The following is a 23,238-nucleotide window of genomic DNA, read 5'->3' on the forward strand; positions in this document are numbered from 1 at the left end:
TTAATTCTGAAGTGGACCAATTTTGTTCATTTTGGTGATGACAATAATACCTAACATTAATCAAACTCAAAATGTACTTTAGCCACCATTGAAGAGGACTAGAGTATCTGTGCCACTTGGTGGTGATGAGGAACCCCTTTATGGACTATTATCGGTGTCGGTAAGAGTGTCGTCATTAACTGATATTGAATGTTAGAGATCACTTCAAACATCTATTGGTCCTTAGTCCCTTGTCCTTTGCAAGGATACTGAGAACACTTTCTATATTCCTCTTCTCAATTCTTCCTAACATGGGCTCATCCCTCCTTTTCCATGCACTTGGGTCTATTTCAAAACTGGACTACATATACTGATTCCGACAATCCAATCAAAGAATTGACATCAATTGAAGAATAATACGTTCATAAAAGCTAAAACTAGGATTTTTTTTTCTTTTAAAAAACTCTATTAAAAAGAAAAGAAAAAGGTACAGTACAAAAAGATTACAGGGGGGAACAACCTGCACCCTAAAAAGATTCAAGCTATAGATAATCACTAACTACTACCATTCATAAACATGGTGTAGCGACGACAATCACACAAACCTAAAGAACCTCTCGAAGGTACTTCATATCTGTGTAGCCAAGTAGGTTTTCCATCAGTAATGATTTCTTCAATTCATTGATTGGGAGAGCAGCTCCTTTCCCTCTCCAGATAGAAGTGACACACTCATTATAAGAAAATGAAGTTGAATGGGTACTAATGACGAGACAGGAAACATACATAAAGGCTTCGATCATCTCATTCGCTTATCTCAGTTCTCACTAATAATGCGACGGCGAATGACGTTAAAAAAAGCTAGGTGCTTGGAAAGAAAAAGAAAGAAAGAAATGGAACATAAAGAGAGTTTGGTCATGAAGCTCTAAGGCTGAAAGAACAAACTTATCACTGGTACCAAATTGAAGCTAGTCAAGAAGTTTACATCTTTCAAAGCAAGTGGACTTGTGGATAAGGCCATCACATAGCTATATGTCTAGAGGCCTCTTCAGTTTGGTTGATATTTTTCGGGGGAGATATCATCAGTGTGCTACAACTATGATCGCAGCCGTCACTGCCTCATTTCATAGCTATAGTAGGAGTGTAAACTTAAAAATATATAGTTAATGATCCACTTCAGCAACTGCTTCTCCAAGCATCCGTACGTGGGACACGTATATCTGTACCAATCAACCCATGTCTGCTGAAAATTCATTAAATTTTATGAAAAAAAAAAGAAGGAAACAACAACACTTACATTTGACAAAGAAATGGTTGTAGAGCGTCCAGAAGCTGAGTAGAATCACAAGCATTGTGTACCTCATCCACGTTGGTACGTCTTCCCTAGCTAGTAGTTCTTCTAAAAGTCTTAACGGACCCATGCGATTATGTGTAAAGGACTGGGACAAAGTGACAACTATAGACTAATTTGCTGAATGTTTGGCTATAGACCATAGTAGAATATATAAAATGAGCAGTTTAAAAAGGGGTGGACAAGACTGTTTGTTGAATCTGGTTTTGCAGCAGCATACATGCTTTTGGTATAAATGGAGGTTCCATGTCAAGTGTGTAACCGTATGGCCAAACGGGGTGTTCTAGTAGGCGTTAACATTATGAACTGAACTCTTTTGTAGGTAGCAACAAGCCAACACTCTTTTGCTGATAGGCCTCCAAGCGTTTATAAGGTTGAAGACCCCCACAGATTATATTTCAGGTTCAAATTATCATACCATGCGACTCCTTTGCACACCAAGTCACATGGTGTACTCTCTTCGTTTCTTTTTTTGAAGTAGCAAGCACAGCCCCATCAGACATGAAAATAATATTGTTCATGTTCAGAATTTTGAAGTAACACAGCGCAGGAAAAAAGAAAACAGAATCCCTGAATCTGGGTGGTCTCAATACTTCCATTACTCCCATTAAGAGCGAAGATAAACCAACCCAGAAGTTGCATACTAAACCTTGGCTAGCATAATGAAAATCTTAAAATAGAAGTACTAGAAGAGCGAATTAAACTACGGAAAAACCGTTGCAAGAATTCACAAAAAGGTACTCAATTAACTCTTAACAGAAAGGCAAAGCATGAAACCTTAAAAGAATATCTCAAAAATCGTAACCTCCAACATAGAATCAAGTATAGTCATAACGTCATAATAAAATGCACTTCCAGAGTGCACAAATATATCATCTAACAAATTACTGCACAATACAACATAAAGACAAAGTTCCCCATCATAAACTATGCGGCAGTCTTCTACCGTCAAAAGCAGGTAAATGCAACACACTGCAACTACTAGCCTACTGCCACCTCTACCTGAACAAAGTCAAATTGAGAGTGAGCTTAGAAAGCATAGCGATTGAAGTCAAATTTCATTGACATAAGAACATGATGACCACACAACAAAAAATGTTTCACAATATTTCTCTTTGCAATCACTGGATAAGCAAAACACATAAGCCCCTGCTTGTCAACATCTAATTACAACTGGACATGAGTTTTAGTTCTTGACCACACTGCAGCATCTTTCACCACTTCCACCTGATTTTCTTTTTGGTAAAAACTTGAATGTACTTCAAATAACTTATTGAGGAACCTACCTTATTTTTGCAATTAGCAGAAATGGTATAAAATTAGTATGTAGTAATTTCATCTACAGGTTACCCTGAACTGGTAGTAGATGGGTGTTCAATTGGCATGGAACAAAACCTGTAAAAACTTCATGTAGAAAACACCCAAAGTGAGTTACTAAGATAGAGACCATCACAGAAAACCTTTTGGTTAAACCTGATTCGTATATATTACAAGTGCATTTGCTGAACAATGACCACTTTTATGACTATGATGCTATTTTTATGTCCCTGCAACCCCTAATAGAAAGAGACTCACATTTTACAGAAGTTGAACTAGACTTTCTTCAAGCACATCTTGCCATGCATAATAAACTCACTGACCAATCTATGGAAGCCAATCAATTTAAGTAATTTTAGTATAAGATGCATTAAGGAGGCTTAGAAGTCAACTAGGGAGAAGGTTCACTGGAGGGTTAGAGTCCAATGAAGATCATGACTAGAAACAGTTTTTTGTAAAGCACACCAATCACCAGTCACCATGCAAAAAAATGCATATTTAGGAAACAAAACCTGAATATTACTTTTGCAATTCATTATGTATCCACCTACATAAATCCCTATACCATGGACGATAAAAGAAGAAAACAATTAACTAACTCTAAAGAGATGATTATTGCAACTTATACTTTAAAGCAATTTCAGGGCTTTACTTTAAATTTGACAATAAGTACAATATGTTGTGACAGAACTCAGACTAGAAATCTAGCTAAATCAATGAAATGAATATATACGCCATCTGTCTGTGATCACCCTCTAACCTCTCAATGACGGCTAACACAAAAGAGTGTCCTTAGATCTAAAGTACTTTGCTACGTCCTCATTTAGTAGTTAACCTTGACTTCTATCGAACTTCGTATTTTTTTCTTCTTCTCGTGATTTGTATGTTTTACTCATCAAATCAGTACTAACAATTACTATTATTAATAAGTTACCTTCAGAGATAAACTTTACCAAAATAAAATTGTTAAAAAAAAGTCCACGATTTAGTGAAAATCACAGAAACATAAGAAATGTGATGGTTAAAGAAAAAAAGGGTTTCACAAAGTTTCAGTTTATAAACCCAGAGCATGTCAACCACCTAGCTACAATTGAACCTGGAATTTACCACACTACAGCGTCTTTCACCACTTTCTCTGATTAATTTTTTTCTGAGTACAAAACAGAACTGTAGTTTAAATATTCTATTGAGGAACCTACCTTATTTTGTAGTGAATAGAAAATCATAAAAGCAGCATGCAGTAACTTCATCTAAAGGTTATGAAGATGCTAGATCATAAGTTTACCCTGATAATGTAGCAGAAAACACCCAGAGTGACTTACATATATAGAGACCATAATGGGAAAACCTATTCATTAAATCTAAATCTTATATTACAACTAATATTTGCAACATAACGACCACATTTACGTCATGTCTCTGGCCCCTAACAGAAAGAGCCTGATTGAACTAGACCTTTCTTCAAGAACCTCTTGCGACACATAAAACCACTAAACAGTTTATGGAAGCCCATAAACTCAAGTACCATGAGATGTATTAAGGAGGTTCACAAACCAAGTAGGGAGAAGGTTCCCTACAGACTTTAGAAACATTTTCTCCAAATTACACAACTCATCATGCAAAGATGCACATTTAGGAACCAAAACCTGATTATTACTTTTGCAATTCATTTATGTATACATCGGCACGAATCACTATACCATGTACAACAAAAACAAAAGATTAACTAACTCTACAGGTCACTACAGTGACAACCCAGCAACCCAAGCAGTTTGAAGCAGTTTCAGGATCTATTATGCTTTTGACAGTAAGTACATTATGTGGGGACACAATGCAGATTAGACACGTAACTAAATCTACGAAATGAGATTCCAACATCTGTTTGAGACCTCACTGTAATCTCTTAATGTGACTGGCAACATGAAACAGAGTCCTCATATCTAAAGGATACCAGATCACTTTAATCAAAAACACTTTGCTAAGTCTCCATTTAGTGCTTAACCCCCAATTTCTGTGAACGGAGCCAGTACTCACTATACATGGACATTTAGCAGTGTAATTCTTAAGAGGAAAATCCAAACGAGTGTGCCTTCCACTTTTAGCAATAGGGAGATTTTTCCTCCCTGCACATAAAGGTAGGCTTGTCTCTAGCAATAGGGAGCATTGCTTTAACTGGACATATATGGTGATGTTGTAAATAGCCGAATACATGCACTTAAAAAATGTATCCATCCTCTTCACTGCAACATCCTTATCCCTCGTTGTATTTGTTTCTAGCGATTCGTTTATACAACTCAAAGAGTCAGGAGTAGCAACTATGCTAACAAATAAAGTACTAAAAGTGGTCATAGAGAAGATCCGACTAAATCTTGACTTTCACCAGCACTAGATGCAATTAATAGCTCATACAAACTCAAACGACAATTAAGATGTGAAAAACTATAAAAAAGCTAACCAGAAGACGAGCTCAAATCCAAAAAAAGAGAGAAGGTATTGTAACCAAAACGAGATATTAACCATTTGCTTACCGATGCACAAGTCTGGACTTCAGTTAAGCAGTAGCAGTTGGTTCTCCAAACACAAGCGGGAGAACAATCACTGTACCAATTATCCCATGTCCGTTGCTTGTTTGCTTAAAAAAGACATCATAAAACTAGAATCAAAAAACAACACTTACTTTGCACAAACAAATAGGTGTAGGCCAAAGGGTAGCCAAATACCACAAATGCTCCCCACCTTGCCCATTTTGGGAGGAGGGCAGAAAATTCTTTCCAAGGCTGAAATATCATTGCTGATACTATAACTAGAAAGCCAAGTCCAACTGGAAGTCGAAGAGATGGCATTGTCCGACAATACGGAACTAACAGAACAAGTAATGTTACCCATTCCATTTCCATCGAACTGTCCACAAAGTAAGAGTAAGTCACGTAAAACCCAAACAACTAAACAATCGCTATAATCCACATTATTTTATTTCTCAATCAGATTTTTGGCACAACGCAGCCTCAAGATACGCACAAATGTGTATCTATGTGTCCATCGCAAAGTTCATAACATAACCTAGACTTCCAAAACAAAGCCTTGGGCACTTTCAAAATGGTTTCAGGTGAATATAACAAAATGGTTCCAAAACAAAGCCTCCATAAGGGTGACAAGTCCCTATTTCCCCTCATAGTGACTTGCATTGGGAATGCTCTAATGGGAAGTTACCAAACATAAGAAAAGGCCATTCTTTCGCGTGCCTTTCTGCCGGATCTTCCAACAAAATATCCTAAGATCTTTAAGTGAACAACATAGGACCATAAATCCAAAGGTCATTTTCAAAAAAAGAGGAAACCGATTTACCAAGAATTCTATGAATCTAAAGTACATTGACACAGATACGTGTGTCCATATCCGACTCTAATACGAAGTGTCTGACACGGTGAAATATCAATGATTGAGATAAAACACATACAATATGTGTTCGTGTATGTACGTATCCCTCACGGATTAATTTTGAAATATGGTGTGTTCATGTAACACATCTATGAAATATGAATAACACAGTCAACACTATACTATTACCAATCATTTTATGTGAGCATTTTCGTTTTTCTTCCATTCTTTTTGCGGAAACAACTATGGTTCATTTCTGACTTTCCAAATTCACAACTTTCCACCAAATTTAACTGTTCCAAGTTTCAGTCGAGCAATTATCATATCTAACATCATTAACAGTCACAATGATATATATTGATTTTATTTTAGGAGAATAGACATCTTAACAAATAAATTATGTGACTCCATTCCTAGAAATAGAAAGAAAATGGAACCAAAAACAACAGACAAAAGAAAGAAACAGGATAAAACATTTCTACCTAGTTCTCTTTTGTTTTTTTGCGTGCCAAAAAGCGTGCTTTGGCTGCGGCCACCTCATCTTCTTTTCTTTTCTGAGGATTATGTTTCTTTTGCTCAGCTGGTGGCTGTTCAGCAACAGTGTTATCTTGCACGGAAGTCTTGACCTCAGATTTCACATCTAAAGAATCATTATTCTCCTTAGAATGGGGTGAATTTTCATCTTGTTCTGTCACATTCGCCTTAGCAGAGTTTGAAGGTGAATTGGCCCTTGGAACGACTTCTTTCCCTGAGGCATCAGTGTTGATTATTTCATCCTGCTCAACTTGCCTGCTAGATTCAGCCGCTTTCGCGCCATAGGCAACATTCTTTGAAAGGTTAAAGTAGAAGTCAAGAATGTCACTTTTCTTAGTAACATCCTCTTTCTCCTCACGAAGCTCACGCCTACGCTCTTCTTGCATCCATTTTTCCTGCTCCGCAAGTTTTTTCTTATAAGCACTTGTAATATATTTGTCCTTGTCTTTGTAAATGTGTTCATCTTTGCTTCTCTCTTTGGCAAGCTTTCTCTCGTATATGATTTCATGTTCTTGTTCTCTTTGTTTAGCTTTCTCCATTAATCTCCCTATATATTTCGACTGCCTCTGTTCGCGATCTTGTACTAAGGGGCGGACTACTGCTGCCTCTTTCATTTGGTCATACACCCCATCATAATCAAAGACAGTTGGATCGTCTTCCAAGGCTTTCTTGTGCTGCTCTTCAACATCCTTCAGGGCCTTCTTCTTGGTTGCCTGACGAGAAATATCTCTATTTACATCATCGTCATCATCATTATCACCAAAAACAGGAGCACGGGCGGCAGGAGGCCCCATCGGTTGCCTGCTTTGCTGGGGAATTCTGAGCTGCAAGCCATACTTCTTCATCTTCTCTTCTACTTATATATAAAAATGTGAGAACTCCAATCGTATTTTCTTAATAGACACCCTAAGTGAATGAAGGAAATCAGATTGAATTCTACTTGGATTGCAGTCTTTTAATAACTCCAACCCACTTCAAATGTAATACCAGGCCCGATGTCCAAAGGCCCAATATATCCTAACCCACCTACAGTTCTAAGTCTATTATTGTTTTATTGTGAAAAAAAAACTCACTATTTGTTTTTCATTTATTTTAATCCGTTAAATAAACGATTTTACATTGAAAAATTGGAAATTAGAAAATTGCATTAAACCTCTTCGTTTTCCTAGCGTTTTTGCCTTCTCCAATAAATAAACAGGCACGCCTCCTTAACTAATTAAACTTATTCAACACCCTATAACAATTTATCAAATTGAAGCCAATACTTCAATATTATTTATATCATTCTTTTGTCTTATTTGGTTTTTTTATATTGTTTAATTTGGTGTAGAATTATCTCTTTCTCTCTTGTGTAATTCTTTATTAAATAAATATATTGAAATTTCAAGTTTGTGACATTGTTGTTTGGCCATGATCTTCTACAATGTTACAGGTGTAGGATATTTTTTTATTCTTCCACTATTCCTCATGTATTTATGGTGTTTTGTCTTAGATCTCTCTGTATGTGAGGATCTCCCTAACAACACTCCTATGTTTCTACTTCATTTTGTATTTATGTTCTTTTTATCAATAAAATTCAATTAAAAAAAAAAGGTTGTGGAGAGACTATTCAAGAAAGAATAAAGAAAATGTTAAGATCAATTGTGACAATAATTATTATCTTTTAAATTTCTTTGTTATAAAAAAAAATGTTTGAGGGAGAGATTATTCAAGAAAGAAAAAATAAAATGTTAGGATCAATTTTTACAATAATTGTTATCTTCTAAATTTTTTGTTATAAAAAAAAAATTTTTGTGGGGGAGACTCTTCAAGAAGGAAAAAAGAAAATGTTAGGATCAATTTTTACAATAATTGTTATCTTCTAAATTTTTGTTAAAAAAAAATGTTTGTGGGGAGACTATTCAAAAAAAAGAATAAAGAAAATGTTAGGATCAATTTTGACAATAATTGTTATCTTTTAAATTTCTTGTTATAAAAAAAAAATGTTTGTAGGGAGACTATTCAAGAAAGAAAAAAAATGTTAGGATCAATTTTTACAATAATTGTTATCTTCTAAATTTTTTGTTATAAAAAAAAAATGTTTGTGGGGGAGACTATTCAAGAAAGAAAAAAAAATGTTATGATCAATTTTTACAATAATGGTTATCTTTTAAATTTTTGTTAAATAAACTAAGCATTTGCATTCATATGAAATAACGTAAACAAATCATATCGATCTATAAGATGTAACAATTTTATTAGAACTTTGCTTAGGGCCCCCGATTGCCTTGAGCCCCTCACCAGGAGCACTCACCTGCAAAAAAAAAGGAACCAGCATGATGGTAAGTAGGTTTTACCAATAAAAACAACAATTTGAAACTAAGATTATGACCATATTTTTTCAGACAATAGTTACTATTTGTATTATAATATTTGGTGGTCAAAGGGTGAACTCCTGAGTGCTGGTAGCAAATTATTTAAACTACCTAAGTTACAATGAGAAATGCCTAGAAACAACGATTTACAACTAAAGACAAGCTTTTGTGTCGTGAATCTAAAAGAATCTACCACCTTATGTGTTTACTGTAATGGTCTCCAAATCTATAAGTAACTTTTAAGGTTTTCGGCCTATTTAAAATTGTCGACTACAATGCATATACTCTTATGAGTTGTTAAGGGGGTACAAAAATTGAAACCGATACCCACAAAGGAGTAGATAAAAGTTTGTTAACTAACATTGACACGTGTCTGATTCAAAATTTGAGCAAGACAAAGCTTGCATCTGATTCTAGCTAAAACCAATATTAAATCTTGAAACCCACAATTATTATAAGGAAAATAATACTTACAGGTTGGACGGTGTACGTATGTCCGCAAGAAGAAGATGGAAGTTGGGTTTATAAACAAGAAAAGCTGTTGTTGGGCCTGAGTTTCGTAGACTTTTTGTTTTTGAAGTTCTAAACTATATTGAATTTGGGCTTCTTCAAATTTTACCCAAATGTTTTTAAAGTACAACAACTTTTCTTTTTTATATATAAAAGCCAAACCCAACTTCCCTCCTCCTCCTCCTCTGTTTCTTCTTGGGGACATACATACACCGTCCAACCTGTAAGTATTCCTTTCCTTGTAACAATTGTGGGTTTCGAGATTTTTTATTGGTTTTAGCAGATCACTATCAATGTAGCAAGCTCGGCAATGACCGGGCCAATTAGCTAGTATAAATAAAAGTAGGTTTATGTGCTTCTGTGTATTTCAAGTCTCGGAGTCAAATATGTGAAGAAATATGTCACTTTTGCAAGAGAAATTAGCAAAACTTGGTTGCTAAGAAATTCTATGGTTAAAGCCCAAATTTCAAGGAGAAAAAACCTTTTTAAATCCCAGTCAAAACTAAAAACTCAAAATCAACGCGGGCAGAAATAACGCATAAAAGTCAACAAAACTTCCACAGGCCATATCTTTGGACTCAGACCTCGGAATTGGGTTTACTATATGTCAAAACGACCGGCTCGGAAAGAGCTTTCTAATGGTATTGTCTAATCACATGGTACAATTCCATCTTACGCCTCTTGAGTGTGTTCAAATGTAAGTTGTTTTACATGTTAATTTCATATCACAAATTTCTTAAGTTGTATTCAAATTTGGGTAGGTTTTTTTAGAGTGACTACTGACTTATGTATTACTCACTAGCTGGAAGGGTGTTAATTGTCTAAGAGTGCCACTCTCTCCACTTTTTCAACCCCCTAACCTGAATTGGTCAATCGGAATTGGTGGTGATTTAAAAATAACAATATCAATTCGCACTTGCCGAATTCTTGGTTAATTGATTCTGAAACTCCACGATTAGGTATACGTTGTCTCTTTCTTCTTATATTCAATCTCTATATTTTGATTTTCGTATCTTCGATCCCATATTTATGTTGCTACTGAAATAACTTCAATTTGGTAAATCGGTGGTGTCTCAAATTATAATTTATTATTGTATGGGGTTTTAATTTAATAGTTTTTAACTTAATAGGAGATTTGTATTGGTATTGGGTTGGTGGATCCTATTTTTGTCCCCAGAGTCAAAATGATTTGCATTAATCGTTGTGGAACAACGCATGATAGAGAAGAGGATGCATGATCAAGTGTGCATCCTGATAGTATTGTATTTTTTGCTTTTTGTATCATCACTGAGCATGGATTTGTTGTGCTCATTGCATTAGAATGACACATCTATTTGTTATATAAATATTTAGTACAATAACCACACAACTTAGAATGCTTTAAAAAATTCGAACACAACCTACACAACAGAGGATACAATGTGACATTCGACTAATTTGTGAATTTAGGCTCCCGTGAATTGAGAATGAGTTTATAGTGTTAGCTTGAAAAGTAGCATTATCAAGGAGAATAAATTCCAAATGCGCGCTAGGTATAATTTTTTTTTCAAATGCCCAATTTTTTTTCTATAGTGCAACTCAATGGTTTTATGAGTATAAATTTTAGATATATATATATAGTTTCTCTTTTTGTCACATGTTTATATTGTAAACAAAGGGAGGGAGTAAATTTCACAAGTGTTTAAGAATTTTTAGAGGTTTAAAAGTGTATAATTTTTTTAGTTTGATGTCCGATTGATCCTAATATTGCTCATAGCCTCATGCCAATAATTTCCAATGTGTTGTTTGTACCTTGGTTTATGATTTATATGAAGCTAAAGGGAGTAACTTTTGTAAGCTTATATGATTGGAAATATGCAGAAATAATGGTTTACCCATAGAAATATTTGCTATTTCACTTTGATAGTTTGATTGTTAATATGGTTGAGCGTATATGCTTTGTTTATTTAATTTGTCTTGTCTGTTTGATACCATATGTTTTTAGTGCGCAACCTACTTGAGCATAACAAACGAAAGTTGTTATGATTTTTGGTGTGTGCTGAATTGGTAAATGACATTGGTGGCTTAGTGCCTTACTTATTCCATTTGCAAAACATGTTCTTATTACATTGGACCTTCCACACATATGGTCAGCTCTTTTCTGGCAAGCAAGGACGGAGACGGGGGGCGGAGGGAGGCAGTTGCCCCCAAATTTTTAGAAAACACAAGAAATTATACTACAATCAATGCGAAAATTCCTTAATAATATATAAGGCTTCGCCCTTCCAATTTTTTTTGAGATAGTGTACTATTGCCCCCTCATACACCTTGCCCCCCCCACCCAAACTCCTGGCTACGTCTCTGCTGGCAAGGGAAGACATCTATTGAAGAAAAATCTTGCTTGCTTGGTTCTTATTAGTTCATAATGACCTACTTAGAGCCTCAGGCTAGACTTTAAGGTCAATTTTTGTGTGTTTAACGTTTCTACGGAGACACCTTGCAACACATATAAAAGGAATTGATTCTCCATGCTAGTGAATTTCCTACATATACTTCCTTTACATGGGTGTTAAATTGATATTAAATAGAGTTTTTGTTGTATTGTTTTGCCATATCAATTTTGAATATGTAATTTGCAATTTTGTTCCTATCGTTTGTCGAGGTATCTCGCTTACATCACATGAAATTTTATTAGATAGTGCCTGTTTGAATTTATCTATTAAGAATATCTTTATCATTGTTGTTCAAATAGTGATAGTGACGACTTATTTTACATCACTATCAATAAACAATTATTTAATCTAGCTAAAAAAAATTAGTACATGCTAATTTTCAGAGTAGTTATGAACGTTGATGTTGTAGGTGACTGAGTAGAAGACAATATGAATTGGAAATGAGTTTATAGTGTTAACTTGAAAAGTAGCATTATCAAGGAGAATAAATTCCAAACGCACGTTACAAGCCCTTGCATAGTTACTAAACCACTAATTTTCAGTTTCTTTTCTTTTTTCTTTTTGAAAGGACTAAGCTCGGTAGATTTTTAATGTTTCGTTGGCATGAATTGGACTATATACTTTCGTTTCTTACGGTACTTTATTTGAGTTGAAGCACATCTTATCCCACTTCATCGGTGCTCATGGATCTCAGATTTCTTTGGGGTGAAGTGTTGTGCGTGTTACTTGCTCATTTTAAGTTACAGTTGCTTGATTATTATTATTATTATTATTATTTTGTAGTATTTTTCTAAACTTTGATTTTTTCTAAACAAGGTATATTACTCGTGAAAATTTTACATACTATATCCTTTACTTTACCGAAAGATTTGGAAAAAAAGCAAAAGTGAAAGATGACATTAATTTTAGATGTTCCTCTTTAATTTATTGCTTTGACTTCATATATTTAGGAAAAAGCTGTGAAAGAACACAAAACACAACAAGTTCGTTGAGTGACCCTTAAAACGAGACAATAATCATTATAAGATAACATAGGCTTCTAAGTTTTATTTTATTTCATAGAAATGGTACGGGCATCCTATTTCTAATTTTAATTGTTCCAATCACACGTAGACTCAAAGCCTTGCAACCGACGGTTGTTTGATCCTTACATAGACTTTGCTATGTTTCATATTTCTTTTTCTTTTCCAGTATGCTTAAGACTATACTTTCCATGGTTTGTCGTGTTGTTTCTATATAGGTCAGATTTTTTTAATTATATATGTTTACAGAATAGTATGGTTTGAACTAAAAGAACTATGCCCTTTTGGTTGCCATAATATATAGTGGTCGTGTTTGCATACTGAACTGTACGTGTATTCATGAGAGGCAAGTTGGTAGTTGAAAAGGTTGGAAAACATACAAGCAATACTACCTAAGCGGAGGCGAGCAACATAAAGCATGGGGAGGTAGCCTTAAAACAATAATAGCTCAAGCGGGGTGAGTAGGAAGATAATAGGAGAGGATTATTCTTGTACAAGGGATACTCGATCTCATCTCCTAATAATTGTAGTGGCCATTGTTTCATTTTTGAACCGGTGGGTCTCCGCAGGCAAATTGTTAACAAAAACACAATTTGGGGAGCCTAGAACGCCAGGCATTCCCTTGCACCTGATAATACTGGAAAGAAATACTCTTGTTCCTTATCTCTATATATTATTTTCTAATATACATATAACTTAGTGGGGTTGAGGCATTTGGGTGTCGTTTAGTTTGTTTATGCATTTCATATATTGCTGAAGCATGAATTTGTTTATTCATAATATGACCAATTTTGTACTTTGTGTTTCTATGGTTAGCATTTTTTTTTTTTTTTTGTGTGGATGTTCATTCTAAACTTTTGTTAAATCTTATACTTTCGGTCCACATCTTTAAGAATAATTGTTTATGTATGCACTTAGGATTACAGTCGCGAAGTGTTCATGCATTGAGTGCTAACATACCGTGTCTGGTCGAGGTTAGGACCATCCTATTATTGATGAATAGGGTTCTGATCCTAAATTAATTGCAAATGTTTTTATTTTGTTTTCATATAGCATGTATCCAAGAAAATGGTAGGAAGTACTTTTGTTTTCTTCGTCAGCACGTTCTCAATTTTAATTGCTTTGAGGGTCATCATATAAGCATAATTTTTTGCCCTGATTTAGTTATAATTTGTTCGTGGAAGAAGTAGTGGCTAGCATGGTAGGTGTTAATGATTCTTGCTAGGGTTTTTTGAGTGGTAGAATATTATATGGACCAGAGGTATATAAGAAGCAATGGCAACATGTCTATAAAACCAGTTTTTGGATTGAAAATGATTTGTGTGTATTCATTGTAGTCAATCTTCACCATTTGAAGTTAGACTTTTTATTTTCCTTTTTTCTTATAGGTATGTTCGTGACTTCCACAATAGTGGTTTCCAAGATAAAGGTCATTTTCTTTTCTCTATAGATTTTGAAATGGAATGAATGTGTTTTTTTTATCGTATATGCTAATTAATTTGTTGAAAGGATTTCATTTGTGTGTTGCTGTCGTTACTCATCCTCCATTGTTAGATTAAATAGTTTCATGAGTGGTGTCATGTAGAACCAAAATTTTCAGACCGTAGCGTAAATATGTTTTCACAATCCCCATACCTAATTTAGGACTAAAGGTACACTTTTGCATCTCTTTTTCATAATACAATAAGAATCCCTAGGACTCTTCTCAAGAAAGTCAGGAAAAAAAATCTATGAATTATAGAATTCTTATGGTATTTGAAATCGATACCATTTTCGAATCAACTAGGAACAAAAAACAGTTACTGTACTGCAGACTTTTTGAGATTTGACAAATTTGATGGCTAAGAACAAAGACAACACTATTGTTGATGGCTAGATGAGTTTTTATAAGTACTTTCAAATAGTGGAATTTTCACTAAGCTAAGTCGACTTGATCGAGCTTAAAGTCGAGTGATGTTAAATTGCTCTTTTTTTCCCGATAATCCTAGATGATAAATTTAGCCTCCTAAAGTCTAACATTATTTTTTTCCATGGGACTGCAACACCTACCTATTGCATATATTGCAATGGGTATTCACCAAGTTGCATCAAACATACGTCTCAATCAAGAATGCCCAAGAGAAATTAGTATAAGGTGTTTGCATTGGCTCGACAGCAGGGTACCACCAACCTTATAGTCCATCGAATACAAGTGGATTGTGGAAATTGATGAACCTCCCAAAATGAATTGAGAAGTACGAGTAAGAGTTGGCATTTTTTGGAAGATCATCACTAAAGCTTGACCTTATGGGTGGTTGAACCTTGCATGGGTTTAACTTAATGCATATTTCGTTAATACTGTATTGTTGTGTATTTTATTTTATCAAAGTTTTTTACTTTATTGTACAAAGAGTTGCCACATCTTTAATGAAGTTTATTGTAGGTGATATTTGGTGGGAGTCATAATTGTACAAGTTGCTTGAAAATTGTAAGAATTAAGCAGCTCCTTAACCATATATTGTGTCTTTGTATGCAATATATTTAATTAATGAGGTCTATTTTGCAAAATACGTACATATACCATTGTCAAGTTTCTAGACATATTCCATGATTTTAAAAATCTATACCAATAAGCATGGCCACTAGAAATGTAGATCAAATGAATCTAATAACATCATTAACAATTAGCTATATTTTTTTTATTGAAAAAAAAAAATCCTACTAAAGTATCTAAATAAAAATATGTACTGTGTTGACAATAAAAGCTCATATTAATATAATTAAAAATTACTCAATTAAGTCAAAAACTGCAACTACATATTAAAGTTGACATGTCTTAGGAATATATGTTTTTTTTGTGAACATTAAACAAATGATATTGAGTAATTATATATATCAACTTTCTTTTTCTAAAAAACATAAAAACACTCGTGCCGAAGGCACGGGTTATACCTAGTCTATACAATAAAATACAGTATGATTTCCACTGTGCAACAGATGCCAGATCATGCCATAGTTACTAATCTATACAGAAAGTACTGTGCAACAAATGTCAGATCATCCAACAATTAACATATAAAGAAATTATTTCACAGATGTTCCGTATCAACTCCACGGACACCATGTTCCTACCAGTAAAAAAACCAAAAATAAAAACAAATAATAACTCTTCAATGCACAAGATTCTATTTTGAGCCACATTTCGTGCATTCTATACACAATGCATAGTTCCATAAATGAAAGTTAGTAGAAAAACTATTTACATAGGTCGGACTTTTTTCTGTGTCTCTATTCAAATTGTATACCCCACCATAGTCCCTACCTCAAATTGTATACCTCAACCACCATAGTCCATTGGGAAAAAATTTCAACCCCACCTTTTTTGCATCCAGATTCTCTCCTCTAACTGCTTCTGTCGTAGTTGGTATGCCATTCATTACTTTACAAAACTATTTTCTGTTATGCCTCGCCTCAATTTCCAGCATGATAGGTCAGTTTTCCTTGGGAAAAAATACATAGAGAAACCAAAAAAAAATTGATTGCCACAACGATGGTCAGTGTTGCTTTATGATGATGTCTTCCATTGAAGATACAAGGTTATTTTGTTTTTTTAAGAATGTTTTCAGTTCAGACAGAATGGATTTAATGGATTTAGTATATGACGATGTTTTCCCTTGCTTGGTTTTTAGTTTCAAGATAACAACTTTATTGAGTTTCAGGTATAAGGTAACACAAACAGTTGTCCGGGCGGTGGTAAGATTCCCCGATTCAATGTTCATTCATGAGTTAATCCTTATTGTTTTCGTCTCAACATACAATCTAACTTCCAATGTATATCTAATGTAACATTATATTTGTTTTCAGTATGCTGATTCAAACAATCACACAAATTGATTCAAATTTACTCCATAAGTTAAACATGGATTGTGAAACAATAGCGCTAGTGAATTAAGAAATAGTGCAAGAGTACATTCGAATGCAAACATCAACACAAATTGAGGTAAACCCACTATCAAAACTTAGTTTTTCTTTGTATAACATCAACTCAGGTGAAATAAAATCATACTGGTTTTAAAGCTACTGCTACTACAGATTCTTCATGGTTCCATTTTGGAGCAACTTTGTCATCGAAGAACACCCCAATTGCAAATACGTCGTCAAAGAGCAAAGAAGATTGTAACTCCAACATTACGCCCAACAACAGAACATCCACTGCCACTTGAGGTCGTCATCGTAAATCATTCTTCCATTATTGAATGACCAAATCGATATGAACTAGCTCATCGTGTGCGTAAAGAAAGGGAACGAACTTTGCGATTGCAGCTCACTTCTCCAGTTGGAACTTTTGTTCCTTCGTCAGTTACAAACTATGTTTCAGGAGGTTCCACACATGATCCCATGTTGATATCACAGTGTCCAAATGATATGCAATTTGGCAATCAATTGTCACCATTACATTCTACCTGCGAATACTTGCACCACGCTTCTCCAGTATCGACACATAGTTTTACCTCCGGCCTCCAACTTAGATCATCTCCCTTGCAAAGCAGCCAGTAAGTCTAATATTACTCCTATAAACTTTTCATATTGTTATTTTATGGTGATTAAAACCTCATTGGTACCTCTATTTTGAATTTCAGATCAGTTAATACTACTCCTGTGAGTACGTCTGAGATAGACTTACATTCTCAAAAAGATATAAATTGTGACGAAAACCATCAAGGCCTACATCAAGTCGTAATGGTTAATCGTTCAAACATAATTGAACAACCCAATCGATATGCACTGGCTCAACGTGCGCGTAGAGAGAGGGAAATAACTTTACGATTGCTGAGCGTTTCTCAAGTGCAAAGTGTTATTCTTCATCCACTACAGACAATGTTTTCAAAGGTTCCTAACATTCTATATTAACCCGTCTAAACAGAGCGACAAAGGTAAAAATGTCGTTGATGATGAGACACCAATTTTACAACGTCCAAATGATAGGCAATTTGTAAAAAATTGTTTGCATCACATTCTGGCGCCGAAAATATGTGTCATCATTCTCCACGTTCTACACGTAATCTCACTTTTGCTTTCCAACTTGGATCTTCTTCCTTGCATAATGGCTAGTAAGTCTGATATAAATTATTATTGGAATCTCGATCTTTGTTTTGGTATCTTGTGGTCAGTAAAATATGATTGGTTCTATATTTTGAATTTCAGATCAGTTGATACTACTCTTATGAGTATGTCTGATATAGACTTAATACATTCTCAAAAGGAGGTGGAATTTAACCAAATCTCTGAAGGCGACACAAAAACGTCCGACGAAGAAGATTATGATGTATTTGAGCTTGGGAACCCATTTGGGTCCCTGCCTGTTGTTCCAGATGTGCGCCATGATCTTGGCGAAATGAACATCCAATGTTAGTCTTGCTTTGCCCTCCATTGGAGAGCTGAGCAATTGACCAGGTCTACCAAGAAGAAGTCTTTATTTGGGTCGTGTTGTCTACAAGGAAAAATAAAAGTCCCTTTCCTTCAACCTTTACCCTAACCCCTAAAATCACTATTCGAAGGTGTTGATTGGCTAGCAAAAGATTTCCGTAAAAACATTCGAGGGTACAACGCATGCAATGCCTTTACAAGCCTGGGTGTTAAAGCAAATGATCGTGTCCTCAGAGGCCATGGTCCAAAATCATTTACTATTCATGGAGAATTGTGCCATAAAATTGGATCACTATTACCAAACGGTGATGTTGACTCGAAATAGGCCCAACTATACATTTACGATGCAAGTGTCGCTCTGGAATATAGAAGGCAACGCAATCCACATTTGTTAACAGAGGTGTTAAGTATTATTCAGGGGGTGCTTATTCAAGCGAATGCATGGTCCAAGTTTTTTAAAAATACAAATGACATCCTAATGTCAAATGCAACTATAGACAATAATATTCCAGCGTACATACTGTCACACCCCAAATTTTGACAAAATCGGAAAAACAATATTTGTTCTTGACTCTTCGATTTTCGAGGTGTGATGCACTCTCAACTTCCAAAAACCCAAAATCAGTTTAAATATGCGGATAATTTAAAACCAATAAAAATTTCAAATAAACAAAAGTCATCTTCATTACAAAAATTCACAAATATGATTAGGTTACAAATCTCCTTTCAATAACTCTTTAATTATAATTACAACTGAAAATACAAACAACATTTGTCTCAACTAAAATCTATTACACCTTAAGAGAAAACAAAACATATCCTGAATGTGACGCTAATGCAAACCACAAGCAGCAACCAACCTTCCTCAACACTAATTCTGCCAAGACTTATCAACTATGTTCATTTAATGAACACACCAGATAAGCAAACATGCAAATCTGGTCAACATTATAAACAATGCTGGTGTGAGTAGCCCTAAAATACAACATATAATTATACATATATATACACAATCCATAAGGCAGTTAGTTCCTCCACCGAGGCGCCTTAACTTCCAACGACTAATACAACATTCTTAATTATAATAGTTAAGGCAGGTAGTTCCTCCATTGAGGCGCCTTAGCTTCCAACTTAATAATAATAAGGCATTTAGTTCCTCCACTGAGGCGCCTTAACTTTAAACCGTACTAGATTAACTGTATCTAATAATATAATAACCAAACTAAAACTTACTATATACTTACACTGGTGTAAACCAAATCACAAAGTGGGTCACACCTGCATAAATAATCAATTTAACCCACCCTTCTGCAAAACCTTTGTGAATGCAACATAAATTACAATAAACCAAACATATCATATACATAATTCCAATCATCTCATTGAACCAATTTCACAACCACCATCAATCATTTATTATAGATTTAACGTACACTTTGATATATCATCACAATTATTGTTTAGAGTTTCTTCAAGTGTCTCTAGAATCACGTCATCTCTATGTCTTACCTAGTTTCCCTGGCTACCACAATTGCTACCCAACTCCGAACATGTACATCCACATGCCTCCCCTCACATAATGAACCACTCCGTGCGTAGTTACCCTAAGCGGGATATCGCATACCAGGTAACCCCCACACCAACGCTATTATGTGAGTACTGCCACTATTCGGCATAAAATATCGCGCATCTCGTTCTAATTTTGCGAACGGAATAATCAAGCCACTATTCGGCTATGCTAGAAAGGCCATTCAGATTCACTGAAACGCCAGAAAGGCCAATCAAATTACTTACGCTAGAAGGGCCATTCAGATTCACTGAAACGCCTAGAAGGGCCAAGCATATCACATACGCCCATCACAAGGGCCAAATCACATGAGTTGTGGTAGCTAGGTTCTAGGATTTTCGTTACGTAATTTATTCAGGTGTCATACATTTATATCTCATAATCATTTCACTATATCACGTGCATGTCAAATACGTTATTGCACTAAGCCACAATATATTTCAATACATCTCATAACAACTTTCATTCTTTCACGTGCCAATATATTATTGCACTAAGCCACAATCCCGTGGGAAAATATCCACAAATACTATACTACCTCTTAGTAGCATCTCACATATATAATAATGGAGCATTTATATCAATTTCTCAAAGATATTGCATTTAATAGATATCCTAACATATGATATCATTTAACATAACAACAATTTCCACATACCACATAATGTCACAATTTCTCCAAACGTACCGCATAACATTTTTATAGCGTTTTAGAAATATTATGTCTCCTAAGATTTTCTATCTCGTCTCGTGTTAAAATACACAACATCAACGTCAAATCTTTCTTAGATAATGACAAACCAATTTATATAGGCTTTCACAATATTCTATTATTGGACTGGTTCATACAATTTACAACATAAAATGGTAAGTAACTAAACAGTCAATAGTCCAAAATCAAGGTTCAAAACCAAACCCATATTTAAAACAGTTCAGCCCATTGTCCTAATCTAATTAAACAATACAAGCCCCAAAAACCAAGGCCCGAAACCAAAAATAGAAACTGACCCAACACACTAATTAGTTTGGCCCAAAACAAAAGAATTAGAAACTGGCCCAAAACAACTAATGTGGTCCGGCCCAACCAAAAATAGAAACTGGCCCCAAAGAAACAAAACTAAGTTCCAGCCCAAAACAACTAATTGAACCGGCCCAAACAAAACTTAAACTTTTTGACCCAAGACCCAACAGAGTCATCTTCCTCACCAAGTGAGCAGCTCTCCTCCACCACTAGCCACCACTCGTCCGCCACCACTCCAAACCTAACCGAAACCATTTGGTTTTGAACCCCAAGGAAAACCCAACCCCTAGACATAATCAACCTTGATTCCCCTCACCCTCACCAGTGCACCAGCGCGAATTCTAGCCACCACCACTCCTCTCTTCAGCCACCCTTACCCCAGCGGTTTGACTCCTGGACCAAAACCCTACCCCTTTCATAAACACCAAACTCGAGTTCACTAATTTTTGAAATCACTCCCCAACAGATCTCGTCCGCCATTAACACCATTTCCAAGCTTCAACAGCACCCATTAACAGCCCTCACACACACACTACACTACCCCATCACCAATAATCCATTCAAGTACATAACCAAAACCCCAACAACAAAATTTAAATAATCTAAGCTACTGGGCGATTTCTCTGGCTGCCATTAATGCCTTTTCAAAGCTCTAACAGCCCCCGACATCAACCAAACATCAACAATCCACAATCAACCAAATCAATACTATATACAAGTTCAAACATACTTTACAGGACGATTCTCAGCACTTCATTTTTAGCACTTCATTTTCAGAGTTCCACCAGTTATGACAGTTTCAATAATAACAAAACAATATACTAACATTTAACCAGTTTAACAATAACGACAGGATGATGAAGAATAAACAATAAAAATGAGTGAAAACATTGGACAGTAAAGTTGTTTCTGTATACACGTGAAGTAGAAAAACTAACTACTCACATTAATTAAAAGCTCCACGAATCCCTCATAGTTTGAATCATTACACTCCAACTCTCTAGCAAGCGAGTTTTCTTATCTCCGCCTCCATTTTATTTTATTTTTATCCAAAAACCCTATTCTCTGGAAAAATATGAATATATATTCCTGGGTTTGAAACATAAGCCCAACACAGACTCGGGCCCAGAAATCATGCCCACATATCCCAAATCCAATCAAACAAATTTTAAAAAAATTTAATTAATAAATAAATAAATAAATACATATTACAAATACAAGTTACACATATAATACACGCCTGGTATTGATCGACGTCGGTATAATCTTCCATCGACTTCTGAAATTGTCGTTGTGTTGCCTGGGGATGAAAGTAAATGTGATATGTTACGAGGCATCATTCTGCATTATAAAGAAGGTGGACTAGAAAGGATAAGTGAGTATCACCCAGCATGTTCACCTCTACATTATGTGCTACTTTTCCCTAGAGGAGACCTTGGTTGGGCACCAGATCTGCGTTAATGGGATATTGCTAACAATTGTCCAGGTGAAGACTGTTTGACTCAAGTACAATATTACGCTTATCGTTTATTTGATCGGCCCACAGAATACTCATCTATTTTAAGGGGAGGTTCTCTATTTCAACAGTGGATAGTGGATGCCTGGGCTACAATTGAACATAACCATTTGCGTTATGTTCGGATGAACCAAGACAACATTCGTGTGGATTTGTATAAGTGTTTGACAGACATTTCCATAGAAGGATTACCTCTAGAAGATATCGGCCAGCGTTACATTCTCTCGTCGAGTCATACAGGGAACCCAAGACAAATGTACAAAATTTACCAGGACTCCATGGCCATAATGCGTTACAATAAACATCCGGATGTGTTTCTTACTGCTATGACAAACCCAAACTGTCCAGAGATTAGAAGAGCACTCAAGCAGCACCAAACTACTTCGGATCGTCCTGAAGTGGTCGCACGTGTATTTAAGTTGAAAAGGAAAGCCATTATGGAATAAATACTCATAAATGGTGTGTTCGGCGAAGCAGTTGCACATCTATATACAATTGAATTCTAGAAACGAGGTCTGCCACACATGCATGCCCTTATCTTTCTCAAACAGGTGGATAAGATAGTGTGTGCAGAATTCTCCGAACCCTATCTCCCAATGAACACTTTTTGAAACTGTAAAGAGGTGTATGGTTCACGGACCCTGTGGCGCCAAGAATCCACAAGCCCCATGCATGGAGAATGGAAAGTGTACCAAACATTATCTATGTGCATTCATCAATGAAACAACAATGGATCAAGTTGGGTATCCTATTTACCATAGACGCAATACTGGTAAGGAGTACGAAGTTTGGAATTATAAAGTTGATAACATGGATGTAGTGCCTTACAACCTTCTTATCAGAAATGTTCAATT

The 23,238-nt window shown here is 35.3% G+C and overlaps 1 protein-coding gene across 4 annotated transcripts; it reads right to left on the reverse strand.

The window, feature by feature from the left end:
- Window positions 1-2,053: 2,053 nt before the first annotated feature.
- Window positions 2,054-7,532, reverse strand: LOC147505059 (uncharacterized). Of its 4 annotated transcripts, none has more exons than XR_015193176.1 (4): window positions 6,505-7,492; window positions 5,381-5,545; window positions 5,173-5,276; window positions 2,054-2,329 (listed from the first exon to the last, which is right to left on the reverse strand). XR_015193176.1 is itself a non-coding variant. In XM_086557658.1 (2 exons), the coding sequence occupies exon 1, from the start codon at window positions 7,399-7,401 to the stop codon at window positions 6,505-6,507; it is 897 nt and encodes a 298-aa protein (XP_086413784.1). In that variant the 5' UTR covers window positions 7,402-7,491; the 3' UTR covers window positions 2,054-2,329. The 4 variants fall into 4 exon arrangements, 1 of the variants encoding a protein (XP_086413784.1); XR_015193175.1 differs by having other exon boundaries at window positions 5,365-5,545; XR_015193177.1 differs by lacking the exon at window positions 5,381-5,545 and having other exon boundaries at window positions 6,505-7,532.
- Window positions 7,533-23,238: the final 15,706 nt, after the last annotated feature.

The sequence above is a fragment of the Coptis chinensis genome, chromosome 4 (genome assembly GCF_015680905.1).
Source record: "Coptis chinensis isolate HL-2020 chromosome 4, ASM1568090v1, whole genome shotgun sequence".
NCBI lineage: Eukaryota > Viridiplantae > Streptophyta > Magnoliopsida > Ranunculales > Ranunculaceae > Coptis > Coptis chinensis.

Coding starts and splice junctions, on each gene's coding strand:
- LOC147505059 (XM_086557658.1), bottom strand. CDS start 7,401: ATGAAGAAGTATGGCTTGCAGCTCAGAATTCCCCAGCAAAGCAGGCAA.